The following is a 22,096-nucleotide window of genomic DNA, read 5'->3' as shown; positions in this document are numbered from 1 at the left end:
CTGGCTGGCTTTCTCACAGCTGCTGAGCACTTCTGCCTGCTCATGACAATCAAACTTCCATTTCCCTTCTGTCAGGCACTCTAGACTTTTCCACAAATGCATGTGAGATCAGTACTCTGCAAAAAAAGGAGGGCAACTTAAATGTGAGGTAACCAGGCCCAGGTCCAGTAAAAGTGCTCTTGACTTTATTCCAGGCTCAGAAGAGATGCCAAAAACTTCCCTGTGGTGCATTTTATGTCACAGTAGTTCACCTGGATCAACCAGCACATTTGGAATGTGAAGGTAGAGAGAGCTTAACTGGAGCTTTCATCAGCAGCCACAGAGCAATTGGTTCTGCAGAACAAAATTTTAAGGAGATTCTTTTGAGGGCTTATTCTTATTTTCAAGTGAGTTAACATTAATGACACTTTTTTTGCCTTTTTATTGTTTTTTCCCCTCAAGCAGTCTAAAAGCATGCAGGAAAAATACAGGGGTGTGCAATAGAGTGACTGTCTGGCATTGCCCACCAGCCAAAGGGCGTGGGGAGCCTCCACAGCAGCTCCTGCCAATGTCTCTGTTTTTCCTGCTCCTGAATGCAGCATCCCCTGAGCTGTTATAACACAAAACCACATTAGTTCTCTGAGCAATCTGCTTCATGTGGGTGAACAGCAGTGTGTGCAGGGTGCCAGCATTGCTGAGTACAAACTAACCCTGAATGCCAATGTCCTGGTTCACCAGACACTGGGCACAGTGACCTCCTTCTCCACCATCATCATCTGAAAGCTTTTAAAGCCTTTTGGATGAATGATGAGTATACAGCATTTTCATGGACAAGTGGAAGAATTAATGCAAGATTCTCAGGCCTGGGGAGTTCTTTAGTGTTCACCAACAGATTGAGATCTAAGCAGATTTTAGGTGACCTGCGTCTGTGGTGACAGCTGAGAAATAATTCTGTAACTAGGAAATGTTGCTTCCAGATTCTCTTCAATTTATTATCAATGCAGTCATTATCAGACAAGATTGACTGTGAAACAATAATGCAATTGCTTTATCTGACTGCCTTGTTTTCTCCTCCCCTGCTCACTGAATGAGTCCACCTAATGTCAGACTCAATAAAGTCAGACAGTGCTATAAGCAACAAACAGACCCTCATTAAGGGAGGCTCCTTGTGCTGCTTTTGTTTGTGTTCATCTGCTTTATGGGAATAGACAGGAAAAACATTAATATTTAAAGCACTTTGCTGTGGCTGGGAACCAGCTGAACACAATTTCACTGGTGTTTTGCCCCTGTGCCACCTCCTCCAGAAGGAAGCCTCAAAGCCCACTGACCACTCTGCTCCATTCAGACAGAAGTACACCTGCTCTGGCTGCAACAGATTGCTGGGTTTAATGTGCAAATGCTGTCCTCTAGTAAAATATCCAAAATGTTGACTTGAGAACTGCTTGGTTCCTGTCCAACAGCCCCATCCCCAGCAGGGCACTTGCCCTGTGGTGTCTGTCTGTGCTCTCCTTGCACTGCATTTGGGTGCCAGTGTGCTGCAGCTTTGGCAGCAGCTTGTGCTGGGCAGGGAACACAGAGCTCCTGGCTGTGCCCAGAGAAACACACCAGCCCACAGAGCAGAGCTCCTGCAGCAGGGCTCAAGATTTAGTCAGCTTGACCCCATTCTTTGATATTGCATTAAAACTCCCTGGAGTCTCTGTTTCATTCGAAATTGAGATTTTACTTTTGGGTAGATGCGGTAAAAGAACACCAGCAAGGGGGACTCTCTGCACGGCAACAGCAGGGGTGGATGGGCAGTGGGAAATGCAGCTTCCTGCAGTTCAGGAAGATGAACTGTCACTCCATATCATATTCATGGGGAAAATGGCCTGGCATTCCTTGCAGAATATGAAGCACTAGGGTTTGCACTGTTGTTGCTCAGGCTTGGGAGAGGACTGAACTGATTGGAATAGGAAAGATAGAAAGATGCTTGTTCAGAGACTAAGAATAGTATCAATCCTCTCTTTGTAAAGTCATTATTTTTCAACAGTATATGAAACTTCCATTCTGAAAAAGGTGAGTGCAAGGGGAGAAGCTGATTCCTAAAATAAAGGTGCAGAGTGATAAGGAGGGATACAGTATCTGTGTTCTTTGGTATATACTGCATTTATATTGGAAATCCCAAGGGAATTGAACACAACCCCTGTAATGAAGGGATGCAGGACCAAAACTGGTCTTTTGGTAAAAGCTATGAATTATGCAGAAATAAAACTCTGAGAGATAGGAAATGGAGTGCATGATCTCATGAGCTTCTGTGCAGCTGTATTCTCTGATTCCCTTTTGACTGAGGATCTGGGAATTGTGCTGCATCGTTCCCATAAGCACTCTTCTGATTTAGGCTCTGCAAATCCCAGCAGAACCACATACTGGGACACAGATACCTCCTCTTCTTTCAGTGTGAGATTTCATTATTTTCTTGAAGGGTCTCATCCACTTATTTACATTGAGATGAAAAGAATAAAGATACTGTGAGATTTCACAGTTAAAATACTGACATAAGTAAAGGTGGTCTTGAAATAGGTAGAGAAGATGTTTTGTTTCTCTGTGGGTTAACTGTGAAGTTCTCTGGTATTGTGAAGAGCAAATTGTCTGTGGGGAAATGACATTTCCTTTTCAATTGTCCTTATGCACCGTGCAGTTATGTGTATTTGGCAGTTCTTTTGTCATGCAGCACAGGTTCTAATGGCCACGTTAACTGTGTCATTAACTCAGTTCAGGCCTTTGGGCAGTCTGCAAGGCACTTGAGCCCCTTGAACCTTAGAACTCGGGATAATGTGAAAGAAATTGGTGTGTCTTGGTGTCAAATTCTAATGAGGTGCCACATGGAAATTGCTGAGACACTGTGGAGAACAGAGGGCAGGAAATACCACCAGTCTCTCCACCTGAGAAGAGAAGGGGAAATCCAGGAGAGTGAAAGCTGCAAGAGCTACAGAGGAGAAAGCAGTTTAATCTGATGTCAGAGCACCAACGGGGACTCAATTCAATTCACAAACCCATGAAAAATTGCAAAATCCAAATCCTTTGTGAAGGTTTATTTAGAAAAACCACAATGCTGGGGAGTCACTGTTACATAGCATGGTAATTCTCTTCCTCTTGAGCAATATGCACCACACCGTGCGCATGCAATTACTTTTGTTCCAGAGCTAACACTGTCATTTATACATGTACACATACGGTCCTCAGTGCACACTACACTTCACAGGGATGGTAGGACACACACAAAGTTGAGCTTTTCCATGAAAAATCTGTATAAAAAATACAAACCAAACTGAAGCAGTCAACACGAGAAGCAATGTGCAAAAATAGACAGTTACTCCTGAATGTTTGCTTAAGAAAAAGGGACTCTTCTGTCCTTGTTCCCCATTCAGCATTGACAATGCCAGATGTCTGAAAGTAGGATATGAAATAACTGGTCACATCCTGCCCCCCTTCATGTTAGTTGCAGGGATTTCTAACCAGATAAATAATCCTGTATTAGTATGAAAGTCTGCCTCCAAGCATCACCACTGTGTGCTGTTGTTGCATCCAACAGATCTTTATATTGTTGGAATGTCTGACCTGGGACACTCAAGGCTGGTGACAACCTAGGCCTTGTGTGGAGCACACAGAAGAGGCAGAACCAAGACATCTCTGGTCACTGAGCCCCCTGGCAGGGGCTGGCAGCAGCTGCCTGCAGAGAACAGCCAGGGCTTGGGAGCTCTGCTCGCCCTGCTGGAAGGAGCCTGGCTCCCAGGTCCTGGCAATGGGGTGCACAGCTCTGCTGGCTCGTGGTGGGGCTGGTGTGGGAGATGATCCCCCCAGGGTGAGGCTCCTCCCTGCAGAGGAACCGTGGCTGTGCAAGGGGCAGATGAAGGGGTGGAGAGCCACAGAGCCTTCCCCAGCCAGGTCCCTCAGTCCATGGTGCAAACTGGGGCTGCAGAACCCCCCTGGCTGTGTAAGGACATGTGTGGCTCTGAGCAAAGCTGTACAGATGCTGCAGACACCATGGAGCAGTCACACCAACCCATCCTTGTGAAACTGCTGCATGCAAACACCAACACTGTCAATGGCAGCTAAGACTAGAAATGGATTGCACTTGTTTCCCTTGAACACAGACACGTACCACAAATAAAGAAAAAATAACCATTAAAAAAATCTTCAAACAGTTGATTGATAATTGGGATTCCCTTGGTTGGATTAAAGGAAAAGAAGAAGAAATTAGGGGCAGAGTGATTCCTATCACTGAAGGTTAGCAGTAACATAATCTTTAGGTGTTGTGGATGAGGGTTCTTCCCACCCATGAAACTTCATGGTGCAAAGCCCAGTATTTCCCTTGTAATCCAAATGGTTTTTAAGGATTCTCTTTGAGCCCATGCAGAGTTAGGACTGTATTACAGAACTTGTAATTTTTTTTAGATGGGAGATCAAAGTTTTTCACAGCAAATCCTGCATGGATCCAGGGAAAACCTTAGCAAGACTCCCCTGTTTGTTTTGTTTTTTACTTGCAAAGCAAAGGTTTCAGTTTATTCTGAGGAAGGGAAGAAGTGGAAATTGTAGAGACTGGGAGGGAAGTAAATTGTAGAGACTTCTCAGGGAAGTAAACTGTGGCTGCTGCACTTTACATCCCAGCTCAGCAGACCACTTTAGCCAAGTATTTTAAGCGGGATTTCAGTGAGTGTTATTCCCTTTGGACCCCACTACAAAGACCAGTATCCAACAGGAGGAGCATTGCCTTGGACCTTCTCATTTCCTTTACAAAGGCACAGAGGGAGGGTTCATCCTGTTGGCTCACACCTCAGCAAGGTGAAAACAACACTCAGGGAACTGTGCCAAGCACCCCCAGGTCTCTGATCCCAGGGCCCCCAGCAGTCCCTGTTGGTTCAGGAGCATCCTGCAGTGACTCTGGTGCCCAGCCCTGTCTCAGAGAGGCCACTGTGCCCCAGCTGTGGCTGCAGGAGCATTTCTGCAGCTTCCTGAAAGCTTGGGGTGTGTGACACACCTGACCTGAGCATCCCTGGGCTCTCACAGCATGCACCTCTGGCGGTCAGTCAGCTGTTGGCAGTGATACAACTGTGGTAGAGAGTAGTTTTAGATGGTGAAATACACAAAATGAAACATCAGACTGCATTCTTACTGAAATTCTGATGCTGTTGAGCATTGGGGTTAGCTGCTGCTTCGTGAGTGCTTCCCACTGGGTTAAGATAATGTCCAGCATGTCAGTTAAGGCCATGATTTAGCAAAGCATTTGTGCATGTGCTTAAATCTGCCCTTATTCAGATAAGCACTTGTAGGGGGATAGAATATAAGAAAATAAAGACAGTGTAGAAAGGAGTCTCACCCCTAAACAGTTGCAGCTGGGCCAATTATCAAAGATTAGGGGCAGGCCTGACTCTAACAGGCCACAGCTGTAAGCAATGAGGAGAAGATGCTATAAAAGAGTGGGGTGGCTGGGTGAGAAGGGAACTGGAGTCTGTTGGGCGCTTTTTGAAGAAGAAAGAGTCAGTGCTCTGAGGAGATGCCCATGAGAAACACCAAGAAGGTGTGGAACTTTTGTGGTAGGGAGACAACAGCATGGAACCCCTGTAATAAGATGACAACAAGCACTGGCACGAATACTCACGTGCCTTGTGATACAGGGACAAACCTCAACTGCAGCATATGAATGTCAGTCATGTGGCTCTCCAAACTACCCCTTTAATGTCTTTCCCTGGTAGCACAGTGGCTCTCCTGGATTAAGCATTTAATTAATCTTCATCTAAAAGGTCCTGAGAACAGTCCTATAATGCTAACAAATGTACATAAATACAGAACTAAAAAAAGTCAAACTCATGGCTCAAAGCAAAACAAATATTGCTCAGAATACTTGTTTAGATTAAGATCACTAGCTGTAAACTGTGCATTCTAGTAGCAAACAAAAACTTGTTGGCCTAGGAAAAAAATCTAAAACATTCAACATGATTGGCAGCACTAATATTATTTTACAGTGTGAAGTAAGAATAAAAAACATCAGTGTAACATTGCAAAATGATCCAGGTAACCTAAGCTCATGTAAACAAGTACGCTTTGACAACGTTTGCACGTCCAGGCGTGACCCTGCACTGGGAGCTGGGCGGGTGGAGACCCAGCAAGGGGGACAGGAGCTGTTCCAGGGTGCTCCCAGCTGCCCAGATCCCTGCAGGAGAGAGGCTCAGGGGTGTGAACCTGCAAACCTGTACTGGCATCACTAGCTCTACTCCTGGGAGCAGCCCATTGCAGGATTCAGTTCAGCAGGACTATACACATAGGTGAGGATTATTCACAAACATAAGGCATTGCAGAACTTGGCCCTAAAATTTCTATTTTCAGCAGAGAATCCCTTATCCATATACAAGGTGATATTTTATATATCAAAAAGTGTCTAAAATAAAGGTCAGAGTCACTATATGTTATGCTCAGTAACACAGTTAAGATGCTGCATATTGGCTTCAGATACTGCAAATCATTTTCTTCATTAAAATCAAACCAACTATGAACCTTTCTCATAAGAATTAAATTAACCACAAAAATTAAAAGTGAGCAGGCTCTGTTTTCAAGGTTAAAAGGAGACATGAACAGAAATCAGCAACTCCCATTGCAATAGTTTTCCAGTGCCTTCCCCTCTGAGCAGTGAGCACTCTGGGACTGCAGTGGTGGATTCTCCAGTGCTGCCTGGTGTCCTGGGTGCTGTGGCTACTGGCGCTCCCCTTCCACCCGCTTCTTCCGCACTGTGGGGGACAAGGAGAGTCAGCTCTGCCTTCCTGAGAGCACCAGACAGCCCTCCCAGGGCATGCAACCAGCACAGAAGGGAGGAGCTTCTGGGAAATGCTCAGAAGAATGACTATAATCAATATGTACCATATACCATCATGCTCAATGAAATGATTGTACCTAAACTGCGTTTTCTGTATCGCCGACTGTAGAATTTCACCAAGTGTTCACATCAATATGTTTTCCACAAAAATCTCACTCTGAGTTAAAGGTTTTAGATGATTAAAAAATCACCAGTTCCTGCACTTCCTTTCAGTGATTCCATTTAGATTTTATTACAGTTTTATTGTTCTTTTAAATGACACACTGTTCCAGCTAAATTGATATTGGTCTGCTCTAGTCTGCAGTGCTCTGGATTATTTAAGCTTTAGGCATCAAAAATTAATGACTTCTGTAATTGCACAGTGTATACTGTAGGTAAGCAATAGTCATATTCTTTTAGAAAATAATTTGAAGTACTCTGAATTACCAATATCTGTTAATATTGGCAAAAAATATATTGGACCTTCAATTACCTGTTTAAACTTCACATGCTCTGACTGCATTTGATAATCAGTTAATTAACTCTGTTTTTTCACTGGAAACCACATAGGTTGAAGTTGCCATTTAGCAAAACAGAGTGGTAAACCTTGTGTTTTGGGCAGGATTATTTTGACAAGCAGTGTGAATTTTTACAGCACTTAAGATATATTATACCTGGTACAGAGCAGGTTTAATTGGGCAGCATTTGCTACTCCACATTCTAATAAAATGCATTGAGTCTTTTCTGACCTGGCCAGATAAGATTTGTGAGGTTCTCCTGTTTGTGTGATACAAAATTTAGTGTTATGTCAGCGTCACGTCCTGTTTCTGATATTGAATGGCTGAAGCACAGAACAAAGCAGCAGAACTTGATGGATGAATGTTTTTCACCACAAAAAGTCAATAACAACAATATATTACTAAGCATCTCATTACTTTACTAAGTGGAGGTTTTTTTCATCATGCCTTTTTGGCAAACAGATTGCATTATTCCAAAGCCTGCAGTGTAGCATCAGTCATTTGTGTCTGCTTTCAGTGTTCTGTTCATTTATTTTATTGAATTCCTTTAGGAATTCTGTCCTACAAAATCTTGAACAAAACCAAACAACACAAACACAGGAAAATTAAGATTAGGACATAAGTCTAATGACAAGTGTTGAAATAATGGGGAAAATGGGTTTTTCTCTCTTTGTAGATGGGATATTTCAAATACCCTTCTGGGACACTGACAGGAAAAATAGTATATAGTTGGAATGTTTAGATATTGCTAAAAATTAAAATTTCAACCCCCTAAAAGTATATATGAAAGAAAAAAGGTTTTAGCTCAACTTTTATCTTAGTGCCCACAGAGAGAAACCCAAGCTGCAACCCACAAAGTCATCATGGTTTGATACCCCAGTATGAAGCAGAACTGATTAAAAATACAAAGTTTAATTTCTTTTTTTCCCCTTCCCACTCTAAATTTCTTCTGCCCTGTCATCTCCTGTGTATTCTGTGTACTGAGGGCAGAGCATGTCACACTCAGGTGACACTTGCAGGGTTTTATTGTCTTTGCCTGCCCTTGGTCACAAAAGCAGGAGGGTCTGGTTTGCTCCCTTGGCTGGGCAGGCCTGGTCCATCATGGGCTGGACAACAAAGTCAGGACTTCTGTGTCCTCTGAGAAAACAGGATGGGTTTGACTCCTCATTTACTGGCCAGAACAGCTGATAGAGCGGTGAGAAATTTAGGACACTCCATAAAAAAGGCTGAAATAACTCCCCTTCCCAGAAGGAGCAGGAGAAAAATGGTGGCTCCTAATCCCAGTAAGATCTTTGCTGGTCTCTGCTCTAGAGCCTGAGGAGCTTTGCCTCTCCCCTCACACAGAGCAGTGTTTTGCTGTAGTCAAAATTCCATCTGAATGAACAGACAGGGAGAGCTGTGCCTGGGAAGGTCAGGGCTGGGCTCACACAAAGAAATGATGAGTAAATGCAGCTTACCCAGATCGTTGTTTTTAGTGATAGCTGCTGCTACCCTGGTTCTTGGACCTTGTTTTGTGAACTGGTATCCAAACTTGAGAATCCTGGAGTTCTCCTCCAGCATCTTGGCAATCTCCATCTCCACAGCTGTCCCAAGCTGCTGCCTCTGTTGGGGATGTAGTGAAGTGTCCCCAAAAGAAAAGGAAACATTTGCTTTCAGATGAGAGAGAAGTAAGAGGTTGCATTTAAATACTGGGCTGCAAACTACAAAGAGAGTCCCATCCCTGGAGATTTTGCCTGGGTTTTCAGTAGTTTTATGGAGAAGTTTTCCACCCTTTGGTGGAAAACTGACTGGGGACATGACTGAGCCACAGAGGCTGCCTTGACTCTGCCAGAGTGCCCTGGTAGAACCCTCTGGGAATCCACATAAAAGAGAAACAAAAGTGAGCTTCCCCAATGGGCTCTCTTTACCTGGTTGTCAATTTTAATCTCTGTTAGGGATTCATTCTTTTTCAGTGCATCAATCAGTGCCAAAATCCCTGTCCCAGTGATGAAGTTGGATTCTACATTCAGACTCTTCAGTGTTTTGTTCACTTTCAACATATCTGCAAATGCCTGAAGGGCCAAAAAGAGGGAACATGAGATAACATCTTGAAAGTTTGAAAGTTTCAGGGAATAGCAGGGAATCTGCAAAACAGAGCTTAGTACCAACAAGAAATAAAGCATAAATATGCTTAGAAGAATGGAGAGGTAGATCAGAAGAGATTATATTTCTACTTTTCATAGCCATAGGGAATTCCTGCAAGGGAAAATAAAGAATGTATCCTAAAGCAGACATGGACCTACTTAAAATTTGTTGGTTTTTTTTTCCCCCAGTAATGTTAAAACTTACAATAGCTACGGGGTCATTGCTTCGAGTAGCTGCAAGACTGAATGTCTTCACATGTGTGTTGGTTTCCAGAGCTTTTGCAAATTCTTTCAGTGTTGGAATAGGAATATTCTAGGGTAAAAAGACAAATCCAGTGATTAGGAAAGCCAATCACATTGCTGATTTTAATGATTATGAAACTGATTGATGAACAAGCACAGTCTATGCAAAGGAAACACCCCTGCTGGTTTTAGGAGTGTGTCAGAGTGGGCACAGTGGTCCCCAGAGGCTGGAGGTGCCTGAGATGCCAGCACTGCCCAGAACTGGGTCAGGCCAAGGCCAGCACGTGACCCTCTCTGAGCCACTTTCTGTTCCTCTGCCAGTTGTTCAGTCTCCAATGCCAGCTCCTCCTCCTCCTCCTCCTGCCTGTGTGGGCTGATTGAATTTGGCCAGTGATGATTACACAGTACCCATGAGAGATCTTCCTTCACAATCTGCTGAGAAAGGCAGCCAAAGGGAGTCACCCCTGGGGCATTTAATCAGCATTTAATTCAGGATCAGGAACTGATGACCTTGGAGCCTCTACAACAGTCCTTTCCCCACCCCTTCCCTGAGTGCCCTGCTTTTTCTGAACAGCAAAGAGAGACAAAATTTGAGGATAAAAGGCACAGGCTTTAGAAGTATTTGAATAAATCCTCCTATGATGGCATGGACAAAACCACAGTATCTACCTTTATGTTGTTGAGATTAACTTCTGTGAGACTGGGATCATTTGCTTTTATCCTTTGTAAACTTGCTTCCACATTGGTAGGATTAGGTGGCTCCTCAAAGATGGGCTTGACCTTTTCACCTTTCACCACATCTGCAACACAAAATCTCATGAAATATCAGCCTAGGAACAGGCACCATCCCTCTGGCTGTTCCATTCCTGTTTAGGTTTGTACTGCAGCAATCCAGAAGGGGTTATGAGAGCCACAAAACCTGCAAGTAGGATTATTATCCCTATTTTATCCCTGCCAGGCCCTCTGCACCCCCTGTGCACCCAGAGCTGTCACTGGAGGCTGAGGTCAGGCAGGCTGGGCAGCATTGTCAAGGGCAAACTCCTCCTTTATATAAAATCCCTGTACAATTAATTGGAGCCAAAGCAGCTTTGAAGAGTATTGTTTGGGATGTGATATACTGCAAGGGCTGCTTTGTACTTTGTCTAATATCTGTAAAGAAAAGTGTGCTCAGAACTTGCCCAATGTATTAGAGAGAAAATGCCCTTGCACCTATGAATAGGCTGTGCTACATAAAGCAACAAGAGCAGGAGGCCCCTCAGTTTCCTCCTCTCAGCTGATAGTATCAGCCTTACTTTAAATTCAATTAGCTCTTGTAAAATTGCAACATCTGCACTTTAAAAATAATAAAACTATCAAAGCATGAAAAGTAAGTCTGTCTGCCAGCACCAAGATTTATGAAATCTTTGAGCAGTCATGTTCCAAAGAACTATGGTATTTAGTGCTGGAAGCTATGAGCTATAAATATTCTCAGAGATGCATAAAAATCATAGCTTAGAACACAATTAGTACTTCTAATTCCCATGCATATAGTTGTGGAGATTAATTTATGAACCCTGCCTGCCACTAGAATGTTGCTGACCACAAGTATGTTTGAATCCTTTTATTTTATGCTGCAGACAGGGAGAGGTCTTGGAGCTTTGTGTTCAAGTCTCAGTGTAGTACACATTGCTGTTCATTGCAATGGGTAAAGGTTCATGCCATATCATGGGCCAAAAGAAAACCAGATCTTATTCAGAACTCATAGTAGAGATTGTCATAGAGAAATCTTGAGCTGGTTTTCATTCTGCTCTCTTTGATATCAAACCTTTTTTTACTAATTACCTGAGAGACTTCACATATCCCTGATAACATTTCAGCCTTTCTAGGCAGCTGGGAATTGAAAACTACATTTAGAGAATTCACCTTGGATGTAAGGATAGAAAGTAAACAAAAAAAGCAAAGCAGTTTTTGCACTTGTGGCAGCACCCTGCCAGACTGGGAGCAGGGGAGACACAAGCACTCTGTCCCCAGGTTAGACATCACAGTGTACTCAGGCTAGAGTCAGGAGGAACTTTCATTTTCTACTTCTTGTTGCTTTCCATGAGTTTTTTATTGTTTCTTTAATCATGGTGCTGTTTTACCACATTGATGAGCAAATTTTTACTGAAGCATTTCACTTGGCTAAGGAAAGGTATTGCTTTTGGACCAAAGAATACAGTGATGTGATGGTGATTTTCTGGTTCATAGGTCTGTGATTGGAGCATAGTTTAGCTGACTCACATAGCTGACTTTTTGACTTAGTACAACAAAAATATTCTGAAATCTAGGAGGATTAGTAATGCATGCAGTTGCCTGTTATGAGATAGATGGCAGCGCACACAGGGCCCCACTGGGAAGGCCTGCAGAGCAGCTTTATCCTGAGAAAAATGAAGTGACATGGTGTCCTGTCTGCTTCCCCACCTCCCCTTTAGCAATGGAAGATGGAAAGGAAAGCCCTTGGTACAGATAGCTGCTGTTCTCGTGGCCTGAGAAGAAGAAAACATTTTTTAGTATTGTTTCCCTAGGAAAGGGCATTCCACAGTTTTGTCTTAAAAAGTAAAGTTTAGCCCACTAGATATCCAGGGCCTGGAGGTGACAAGCTCTGGATCAAGGCTTGGCAGCTCTCAAGAAAAGCTTGGAATTCAGATGCTCCATTTCTCCCTCCATCCAGCCTCCTGTGGGCTGCTGAGCTAAGATCAGATTCACCAAAGGTCTGTTTATTCAGTGGAAACATTTCTGGATTTGTTTTTAGTAACTGCAGCTGTTTCTCTTGGGGGATTTCCAGAATGATTCCGTTTCCTGTGTCCCTAGGGAGCCACAGAACAGGCACTCTGCACCAATGCCACAGGAGCCAGGTGCAGGTGGGAGATCAGAGGGAGTGGCTGGGGCAGGAGCACATCCAGGCAGGCTTTGCCTCCCTGTGAATGCAGCTCGAGGTGACTCTGGTCACAGATGTGACCCTGACAGGGATTCTGCCACATTTGAGCCTTTGTGGTTCAAATAATCACATTACTTGTGGTCACAAGTAATTTTTCAGGTGTGTAAATGTAGGTACCTGGGGTGAGATGGCCTGGCCTGAACTGCAGCCAATTCTTAGCTACAGCTCACTCTCTTTTCTGCCTGCTGCCTAAACTGAAATGGAATGGAAATTTATATGTCTTGGCCTCTTAAATACTCCCACTCTTTCAAGCACCTCTGCAGAGCCAGATACTGCTCTCTAGGAAAACAAATTTCCTTAGGAATCATCTGTTTGTGCACTACTGTTGTTATTATAATGAATTTTAAGATCGTATTTACTTTTAAAAGTCACCTTTCATGATGAGTTAGATCAATCAGAGTTAGGTCCAGTGACATTACACTAAATTAGACCAACAGAGCCCACCTACAGCTGTAAAAGTTCCTAAAGATGACATGCAGCCCACAAGAGAAATCTGCTTGCTTACTTCTCACGATTCCTTTTCCATCTTTACCACGGGCTCCTGCTTCATCAAATTTTGGGTTGTTGACCATGTTGTGCACTCCAAGAACAGCTGAAATGTGTAAACACCAGCAAGAGGATACAATGTTAATGACAGGAACACAGACTGCAGGAAAGTGTCTGCTATAAATTGTAGTTTAGTTCCCCAAACAAAACCCCCTTCATAAAATGCTAACTGTGTGCGTCATGCCTGCTTGTAGGGAGAGTCTTTCAGGCTCCAAATTCTGGAGATACAGACACTTCCAATATAGATTTTTGAACAATTGAGTCAATGTAGGATGCATATCCCAGAAGTGCCAGCTGGAAGGAACCACTGTGGGTCATCTTGTCCAGCCTCTCCCTCAGGCAGGAGTGCTGCCAGCTCTAATGAGGTCAGCCATGGCTTTGTCTGCTGGACTCTGAAAACACCCAGAGACGGAAATCCCACAACCTCCTTGGGGAAATTGTTTCAATGCTACACTCCTAATCACTTTCCTTCCCTAATATACAACCTGAACTTCTTATTAATCATGTTCTGTTGTTTGGTGCACCTGAGAATCTCACTTAATGCACTGCCATTCCCACTAGGGTTTCCAATGGAAGCACATTGATATTGCCATTCTTGGAAAATAATCAGAAGTGGTGAAGATACCCAGGTCTAATCACCTGGCAACCAATTTTCTCATTCAAAGGGTTAGATTCCAAATTTCCTCATGGATTCAGGACCTTTATCCACTGTAACAAGTTCATCTGACCATTTGGGACATCAGAGTTGAGAGGAGGTGGCTGCAGTATGCTAAAACAACGTGGATACAGTGGGATGAGTCAGTGCCAGCACCCCAGCCTGCAGTGCACTGTCCACCCTTCCCCTCCCCAAATCACATGAGCTGCTTCATCTCCCCCCCTGGCCTGACACATCAGCTTTAAGCAGAGAAGTCTGAAATGCAGCAGCTGTTGAGTCACACTCCAGCCATCCTGGGACACGTGTGACCCATCAGAGCAGCACCAGGGCCTGAGGGGCCACCATGAGACACTCCTGGTGGCAGGTCTGGCCAGAGCAGAGCTGCACATGTGGGAGGATCACATCTGTATGTTTTCTAACCTGCAAGGTCATAGAGCTCAGTGTCAGAAGCACTGGCCAGGGCCTCTTCTAGCTCTGGATCCAGGGTCACCTTCTCTTCCGTGCGCGTTTCTACAGGCTTCTCTTTAGGGATAAATATTTTGCCTAAGATAAAGGAAAAAAGCCAGAGTGAGTAATGAATTATTGGAACAACTTCTTTGCCTGCTGGCAGCAGAGGAATAGGTCTGTGACAGTGGAACTGCTTGGAAATACTATCACATGCGTGTTTTTCTCTTTCTTACTTGATGTTATCCTCCACACCAGGATCTTAATAAGTCTAAAAATAAAAGGTGCAGATTACTGCTCTGTGTTGGTGATTATTATTTTAGGAATTTGCTCTCAGGAGGAGTCCCAGCTGGGATTTTTCTGAAGGTCCTGTGTCCTTAAATAGGCAGAATCAGGTCTACACAAAAAGCTTGCAGAAATTTTCATCCTTATATTTAAATGAGGCATTAGGAGCAGTTAAACCATTCCACTGCAAAAATCTTTCAGTTCATGAACTTCCATACATGATCCTGAAAGCTCAGCAAACCTGTTCTCTTCCAGTAACTCAATTCAATTCCCAGCCCCTCCAGAGTATCTTCCCTCTGTGTCTCCTGATGATCATTCACATAAATAGCCTTACCCTGATCATTTGTGCAGGCCTGAAAGGTCTGAACTGAGCCACATGTTGCCCAAGAAAGACCCCTGGCATATTTGTTACTCTCTGTATCCTGCTGAAACCTTTGGGTTAGCAGATATGTGTTTCCATGCAATATTCCCCCAAGACTGAGGTCATTGGCCTGTCTGCTGAAATGAGGAAAATGCAGGATAAATCCAGGAACAGCACAAGTTCCACTACTCCTTCAGGCTGCTGTGGTGGTTAACCTCAGCACTGTGATGATGTAGCTGCAAATTGGAGTGAGGCCCTTTAAATCAGAGCTAAAGCTGCACTTTAGTCACCAGCACTGCTGGGCTTTTCTCTTTCTTTTCTTCTGCTTTCCTGAGCAGCCCCCACAGCCAGTGCAGAACTGGATGATCCCAGGATCAGGCAGTGCCATTGCTCCAATAATTGAGGGAATTCCCATGATCAACTGTCCCCTGTGCCACAGTTCCCCTCACCCTGTCCCTAACAACCACTTCTCAGGCAGGCTTTAATTAATCCTGTTGTAATGATGATCTTTGGTGCAGGCAGCTTTGGCCCACTGTCAGCTTTAAGTTTTCATTTTGTGCAGCTTTTACACTCTAGAAATAATGCTTGAAGCATTACATCTAGTCCTGTGGCTTTCTGAAATGTTTCTAAAATAGTTTAATTTTAACTCTATTAGTCATCTTGTTACCATTCATAAATGCAATTCTGATGTTTAGTACTGAATTACAGATGTTTGGCCTCTGGTTTTTTCAACACTGTCATCCTTCTGTGACTTCATTTTTCCCCATTATGGTCCAAAGTATCATTTTCATGTAGTAATTTCCAATTCATTTATATCTTTTATACAAGTTTGTCTACAGCCATTTTTATGCTGTCAGCTTTCATGACTCAAGTCACTGAGTAAGCTCAGAAAAAAACTTTAATTGATATTTCTGAAACTCTGGCAAGGTTTATTGATACATGATTCACATTATTTACCTTAGAGATATTTCTACCAAGGCTAAACCACTTCTGAGTAGAAATTGGACAAAGACTTATGCAGAAAGTCAAAGCAGTATCATGGTATGATTTATTTTTCATGTGATACTTTAAGTAAGTAATCTTTTTAGAAAAGGCTTCAAGAAGATAAAAGCCTTTGGTGGGTGAAAGGTAAGAACCATTTTAACTATGACTGCATTAGGTCACAGCAATTAAGGACAGCCATCCCAGCAGCATCAAACAAGAATCAAGTGGAAATCTGGGGTAAGAAACACTGCAAAGATGGGGCAGTCATGCTCTCCAGATTTACCAGCAGCACAGCTGGGCAGACTTCAGACCTTCTCTGTGCTACCTGACCGCAAGTGTTGGATGGCAGCTTCCAGACATCACTGACCAAGACTTAACCTGATGCCAGCTTGACTGTGCTGGAGGCTAGAAAACCAAAATCAATCAGAATATTTGAGTAAACAATCAGTATTGAGGAATGCTGCCCAGAAAGGGTTTTCCTTTCAGACCCCTGGTGATTCCATGTGGGTTTCAAGTATTCAGTAGGTAGTTTGAGGTATTGAGGGAATCTTTATCCTGACTGATAACACTGATCTGTAGCAGCATCTCCACCAGGCAGGGAGTGATTCTTCCCAAGCCCAAAACCAAGTCACACTTTTAACAAACACTGATCCAAGTCTGTGCTTTCACACATAACATTGTAAAGGGACACAGGACCTTGAGTTTGGACTAAACCAGGCACAATATGTGGTGTAGTTGGTCTTTAAGGACTTTGGATATGTGAAGGTCAAGTGCCTTGCATAGCAAGAAATCAAGGGGTAATGGAAACCTCTAGAGGCTCATACCTTTTCTGTACAGTTCACATATATAGGAATACAATTTTAAACATTTGTTTCAGGCATATGTAATTCTTGGATACCAGCCTGAATCTCATTAAATGTGTATATGATTCCCAATGATAGTTTCATTTAATGCATTCTCGGGAAATGTTTCAGGAAAAAAAAAATCTATTCTTGGTTCTATGAAATATTTAAAGGGGCAAGGTCATGTCAAAGACAGTAATATATATCTTTAATGTATGTGGGCTTTGCTGGCATCCAGTGGTGTTTAAAAATATTCATTTTACTGCTATCTAGATAAGAACATTCCACTGTGAAGAGATGCTGTAGCACAGCAGATGGAGGTTAGAAAAACTCCTGTATTTAGCATGTTATTAGGAATTTGTTACCTGTCCACAAAACCTGTGTGTCTGTTTATAGACAGCTGTCAACCAGTTTTCCTTCATTATTTAAGGATAGAGTTTAAAGATTCAGGAGGTGTCTCCTAGTCCCACATCTGTACATTGTAAATTCATTATCCAGTGCATCATGGAATTCACTGACAAAATAAAATATGGATTGTGGCTTCCTTGATTCAATGGTCCAACTTAAAATTTATTACTTGGAAGAAGCCTTGGAGGAATAGTGACATTTTATTATTATAAAGTGAGATTTATGAAGAAAGGCTGCTGCTCTTGGTCTTCTTTATATTCACACTGTGTTTTAGAAGGTACTTTATTATTACTTTATTCTATGTGGTATAATTAATGTTGGCTGTGTTCTATTTTGCCTCCAGAATATGCTAATGTTCTGTGCTAAGTTTTAATAGTAATAGCTTAACTTTCTACCAATGAAATACACAGTGACAAAAGTTCTGTTTATACATAACTTGAGCTACTTTGTTGTTAACAAGACAAATGTAACCATACTTCTGTATAAGAATATTTTTTTTGCTTAACTCAAGTAAAATATAATTTTTATTTTTACACAAGCACAGAAACCCAAAGCGTGTGGAATCCCAAGTGCTTTCTTTCAGTGTGAAATTTTAAGTGTGCATCACTGCAATTCTCCCCTTCTTTTGGCCAAACTGGGCCAAAAGTGTCTGGGGTGACCTGGGGGTTGGCTGAGGCAGCTGGGTACAAACCAGGGACTTGCTGAGTGTGAGTGCAGTGAGCAGAGTTTTGTCTTGGCTCAGTTTAACAGCAGACCTACTCCTTTTCACCCACTGCAAAAACAAGACTTCTATTGAGACTGAAATAGGATATGGCTTTCCTCAAAAGAGGCTATGGAAACAAAATCCATTGATAGCCAGAGGGAAGAGGATTCAGAGGAAAGCACTACAGAGAGACACAGAATATGGACCAAGGTAAAAGGAAAGCAAATTCTCTATTAAAAAAAAAAAAGAAATTCACTGGGAACAGTCATGGAACCACAGATCTCATTTTGCCACTTGGTTCAGCCAGGTCTCTTTTCCTGCATTGTGCAAATGCCCCCATTAAAGCAATGTCAGAGTAAAGCAAGGAAATGAGACCTCCACCTTCTTATACAGTAATAATTAACTACCATATGCACATCTATGGGAGGATTTTTAAAGGATATTTACTTAATTTTATAATACAAATGCATTTTCTGCCATAATTGTAAAACAATAATGTACTTTCTTTTCCTATATAGTGTAGCTCAGATTATTGTATTTTCAAGAAAAGACCTAGTTACACTTACTACTTCTGACTTCTCAATGAATCACTGAGCACAGTGAGTGCCTGTTTGTTCTCAATTACAGAATGCTACACTGACATTGGGAGTGAAATTCAAAAATCCTGGAAATCTGCCTTGCATAAATCACAGGCACCTGATTCACTTTTTTCATTTTACACTATTCTTTTCTGTTGATGCTTTCTTAAACACCTCCCGACAAATATGCTATAAAAATGGAGCTAAATTAGTTCTTACCAAGGATAAATTTGCATTATGAAGAAGAAAACACACCAAGTTCACGTAAGCATGAAGCTGAACGCCGGCAGTAATAAAAATGCAGTATCATAATTGTTGTTGTTCTGTTGCTCTTGGATTAGTGTCAGCATATTCTATGCCTTAAAAATTATGACAATGGAATAGGAAGGCTGCAAAGATAAGCATTCCAAAGTTGTTAAATCTATTGTGCATAAACACAAAAAGTGAACTTTAATTGCACCAGTATCCTTGACTTTGATCAGCATGCTGTGATCCTGCCACTGCAGCAATATCCTTCAAAGAGCTCTCCTGGAAAGTATGCTGGCTCAAACAAAAATAAACAAAAGCCAACCTGTACTTTTTTAAACAGAAGGAAGCCCAGAATTTCTTCAGACCCACACATGGATTATCACAAGTTAGGATGCAGCCCTAGGGCACCCTCTGTATTTCCTCCTGGATTCTCACTCCACCAAGTGAGCAGAAAGTTCCATGGCTGATGTGGAATGGTGCTAGAGGAGGAAGAAACTCAAACTGTGCCACTGCACTTCAGGTCCTCCTGGACACCAAAGACCTTTGAAATGTGGGCAGAGCTGAATACCACACTAGTTATGTTCCTTTCTGGCCAGTTTTCTGCCAGCCAACACATTCTTCTCCTCTTTTCCTTCCCTCATTGCCCCCTGTGCCTTCCCCATCCCCTACATCTCCTGGTTTTGAAAATCTTTGAGTCCTGACCCTTCCCACCACCTCCCTTTCTTCTGCCCTCCCTTCCTTACCACTGCTCTTCTCTACAGCTCCTTTCCCCAGAGCTGCCACATCTAATCCTTCATCCTGGAATATTCACACAGCTCCTCAAACCCCCCTTCCACCCCTCTGCCCCAGCCTCTCTGCTGGCTCTTTGCTCTTTTTGCTCCTTTACAGTGCCCTTACAAAGGGAGGGGAGCTCTGTCAGAGCAGGAGGGACTCTCCCTGCCCTTGGTCCTGGTGTGACAGGGCCTCTCAGATGGGAATTTCAAGAGAGCCCAGCTATGCCAGGTCCCTCTGGGCACTGCTGTGCTGCCATATGAGCTGGAGCAGCACTCACTGCAGGGCAGGAGCTCTGAGCAGCACTCACTGCAGGGGGAATGCTTGGAGAATGCTGCAACAAACTGCATCTACAAGAAAGCACAATATTTTGAGGATGCCAGACTTGAGTATATTTCCCTGGGGATTCCATTTCAAGTCTTCTCTTCAAAGCACGGAGGCACTGCAGGTCATAAAAAAAAAACAGCTGGAAAAATTTGCTCTAGATGGATAAAACAATGTGTTTTCTCCTAATCTTGTTCTTGGAAGCAGCTAAGTCCTTTTTGCTGACACTTTCCAAAAATCCAACTCGAGGCAGCCTCTCAGCATGGGAAATTTCACTGTGAACTGTGCAAGTTTGGCAAAGTCATGAGTGTCTAAAAGAGAGTCTTAGGAAAGCAAGCAGTGAAAGGCACTGGCCATTACTGTCAGCAATGCTTTCAATGCCTTAAGAGACAAACATCAGCTCTAAATTTAAGCCCTAAAGAATAGGAAAAAGGTGGCAAAAATTTAAACAAACCATTTAGACGCTGGGGGTGAAATGACTGCCATGTCAATCCAAGAAAGATACTGTGTCTCTATATTAAACCCTAACTTCTGGAAGCAGTCTGCTGGACATGGTGGAACTGGAACTCATCAGCATGTACTCTAATACTCTGACCTTCTGGAAATGACTGTCCTTATTACTGCTGCTGGGTGTTGATACTCTGCCTGGCACAGCACCACATGTACCACCATGGATGGTGTCTGCCAGAGCAACTGAAAACACAGGTTTGGCCAAAAGTTCTCTGGTACTTTCTTCTCTTTCCCTTTTATCAATCAGCTGAAAATGTTAGTATTTAATCACATACAAGCATGTTCCCCTTCCCTTTCCAGCCACAAATAATAATAGCCCAATCCACTGGAGTTTTTCCATGCCTTTGATGAGAACTGGATGGGATCCAGAATGAAATGGTTTGGCAAGAGCAGAAGACCATGTAGAAAACAGGGACAGTGGTGAAGGGTTGAAACAGCAACCCTTAAAGCAACCTTTCATAGCTAATGACATTTCACAACAGAAGAACTTTTTTTAATTGTGTTTCATTAGTACCATACAGTTCAGAGAAGCTCTGCAAGAAAGCAGAAATGCTGTTCCCAGTTGATGTCTGTGCCACAGCAGGACTCAGCTCCTAGCTGAGGTCAGACTGAGGTACAGACTGCAGAGAAAACAGAGAAAACAGCACTGACTCTGCTCTGCCCCTCGTGTTCCCACCTTTTCTTTAAATTCCTGGGTATTCATGAACTTGAAAATATACTTCACATGGAAGTGATGGAAGTCTGATAGCCACCTGTCCCAGCTATATGTGTCAAGTACACTGGGTCAACTGAATTTAAGTACAACCCTAAGTAATTTCCACAAACCATCAGGTTCTATGTAAGGATTTCTAGAACATCTGTCCTGAGTAGGAACAAATCCAAAATACACAAAATAAACACAAACTGCCCATCACCATGGCCCCAGTTATCAGCCCTTAGTCTTCACCCTCACTGCTCATTGCTAACAGACATCTGTGCTGCACAGGAGCTCCAGAGAGCCACCAGATCGTGTCAAACCACACAATGGGGCATTCAAATGAAGTGCCCAGCCCTGACTTGCATTAGGGAGGATGTGGGTAAAGCAGTCTGAAAACATTTCTCAGTGGCCAGCTTTGGGTGTGAGCCTGTGATCATTCCAGCCCTGACTGGGGCAAACGTTGGGTCTCCACTGAAATCTGAGATCCATCCCATACAGGCTTTAATCCTTTTTGTGCAGCAATTAATGAAGTACATCACCAAGCTGAATATGGCAGAGGCCCAAAACCCTAATGCATTCCACACGTTTGATTGGTTTTGCCAAACATCTCCAACGTCTTGAAACCATAATTACAATCAAAAACAAGGCAATTCCCTGCATAATCAACCCCCCCTTGTCTGGGGTTCATATTTAACATTTCCTGTGCTTTAACCATTCTACATATCCCTGTCAGCTCTGGAATTTGGTTAGGCTTGTTTTCTAGGACAATCAAAACCTTATGGTTGCTCAGCATTTAGAGACCAACATAGGCAACTGAGTTTTTGTCCTTCAGCAGCTGCTTGGTATTGCTTCTTGGTCAAGGACTCTCTAATAAAATATTAACAACAAAAAAAAAAAGGAGTAGATAAAAAATCATCACAATAGATAAAAAATAATAGTAGATAAAAAATAACAGTTGATAAAAAAATCATCATGTACCACAGACTGGTCTGGAAGGAGGATATTTTAAATGCCACCTTCTTTTCAGCTCATCAATGAACTTCCAAGTTTTAGCTTTGTATAGTAACTGTAAGAACTGGTAGAAATGTCACTTT

General features: G+C 42.8%; 1 protein-coding gene across 2 annotated transcripts in view; it reads right to left on the bottom strand.

Annotated features, from left to right (window-relative positions):
• Positions 1-3,035: 3,035 nt before the first annotated feature.
• The window catches only part of LOC136561954 (tropomodulin-2), a 34,650-nt gene continuing 15,589 nt past the window's right edge, over positions 3,036-22,096 (bottom strand). For both annotated transcript variants that reach the window (XM_066558509.1, XM_066558510.1), the window contains exons 4-10: positions 14,267-14,389; positions 13,151-13,237; positions 10,359-10,489; positions 9,652-9,759; positions 9,231-9,374; positions 8,781-8,925; positions 3,036-6,740 (exon numbers count right to left, since the gene is read on the bottom strand). In XM_066558509.1, coding sequence (XP_066414606.1) covers positions 6,706-6,740; positions 8,781-8,925; positions 9,231-9,374; positions 9,652-9,759; positions 10,359-10,489; positions 13,151-13,237; positions 14,267-14,389 — 773 coding nt within the window. In that variant the 3' untranslated portion in view covers positions 3,036-6,705. The remainder of the gene's footprint in view (positions 6,741-8,780; positions 8,926-9,230; positions 9,375-9,651; positions 9,760-10,358; positions 10,490-13,150; positions 13,238-14,266; positions 14,390-22,096) is intronic.

The sequence above is a fragment of the Molothrus aeneus genome, chromosome 13 (genome assembly GCF_037042795.1).
Source record: "Molothrus aeneus isolate 106 chromosome 13, BPBGC_Maene_1.0, whole genome shotgun sequence".
Classification (NCBI taxonomy): domain Eukaryota; kingdom Metazoa; phylum Chordata; class Aves; order Passeriformes; family Icteridae; genus Molothrus; species Molothrus aeneus.
The sequence above is the reverse complement of the archived record's forward strand: the minus strand, read 5'-3'. Positions and strand labels throughout refer to the sequence as shown.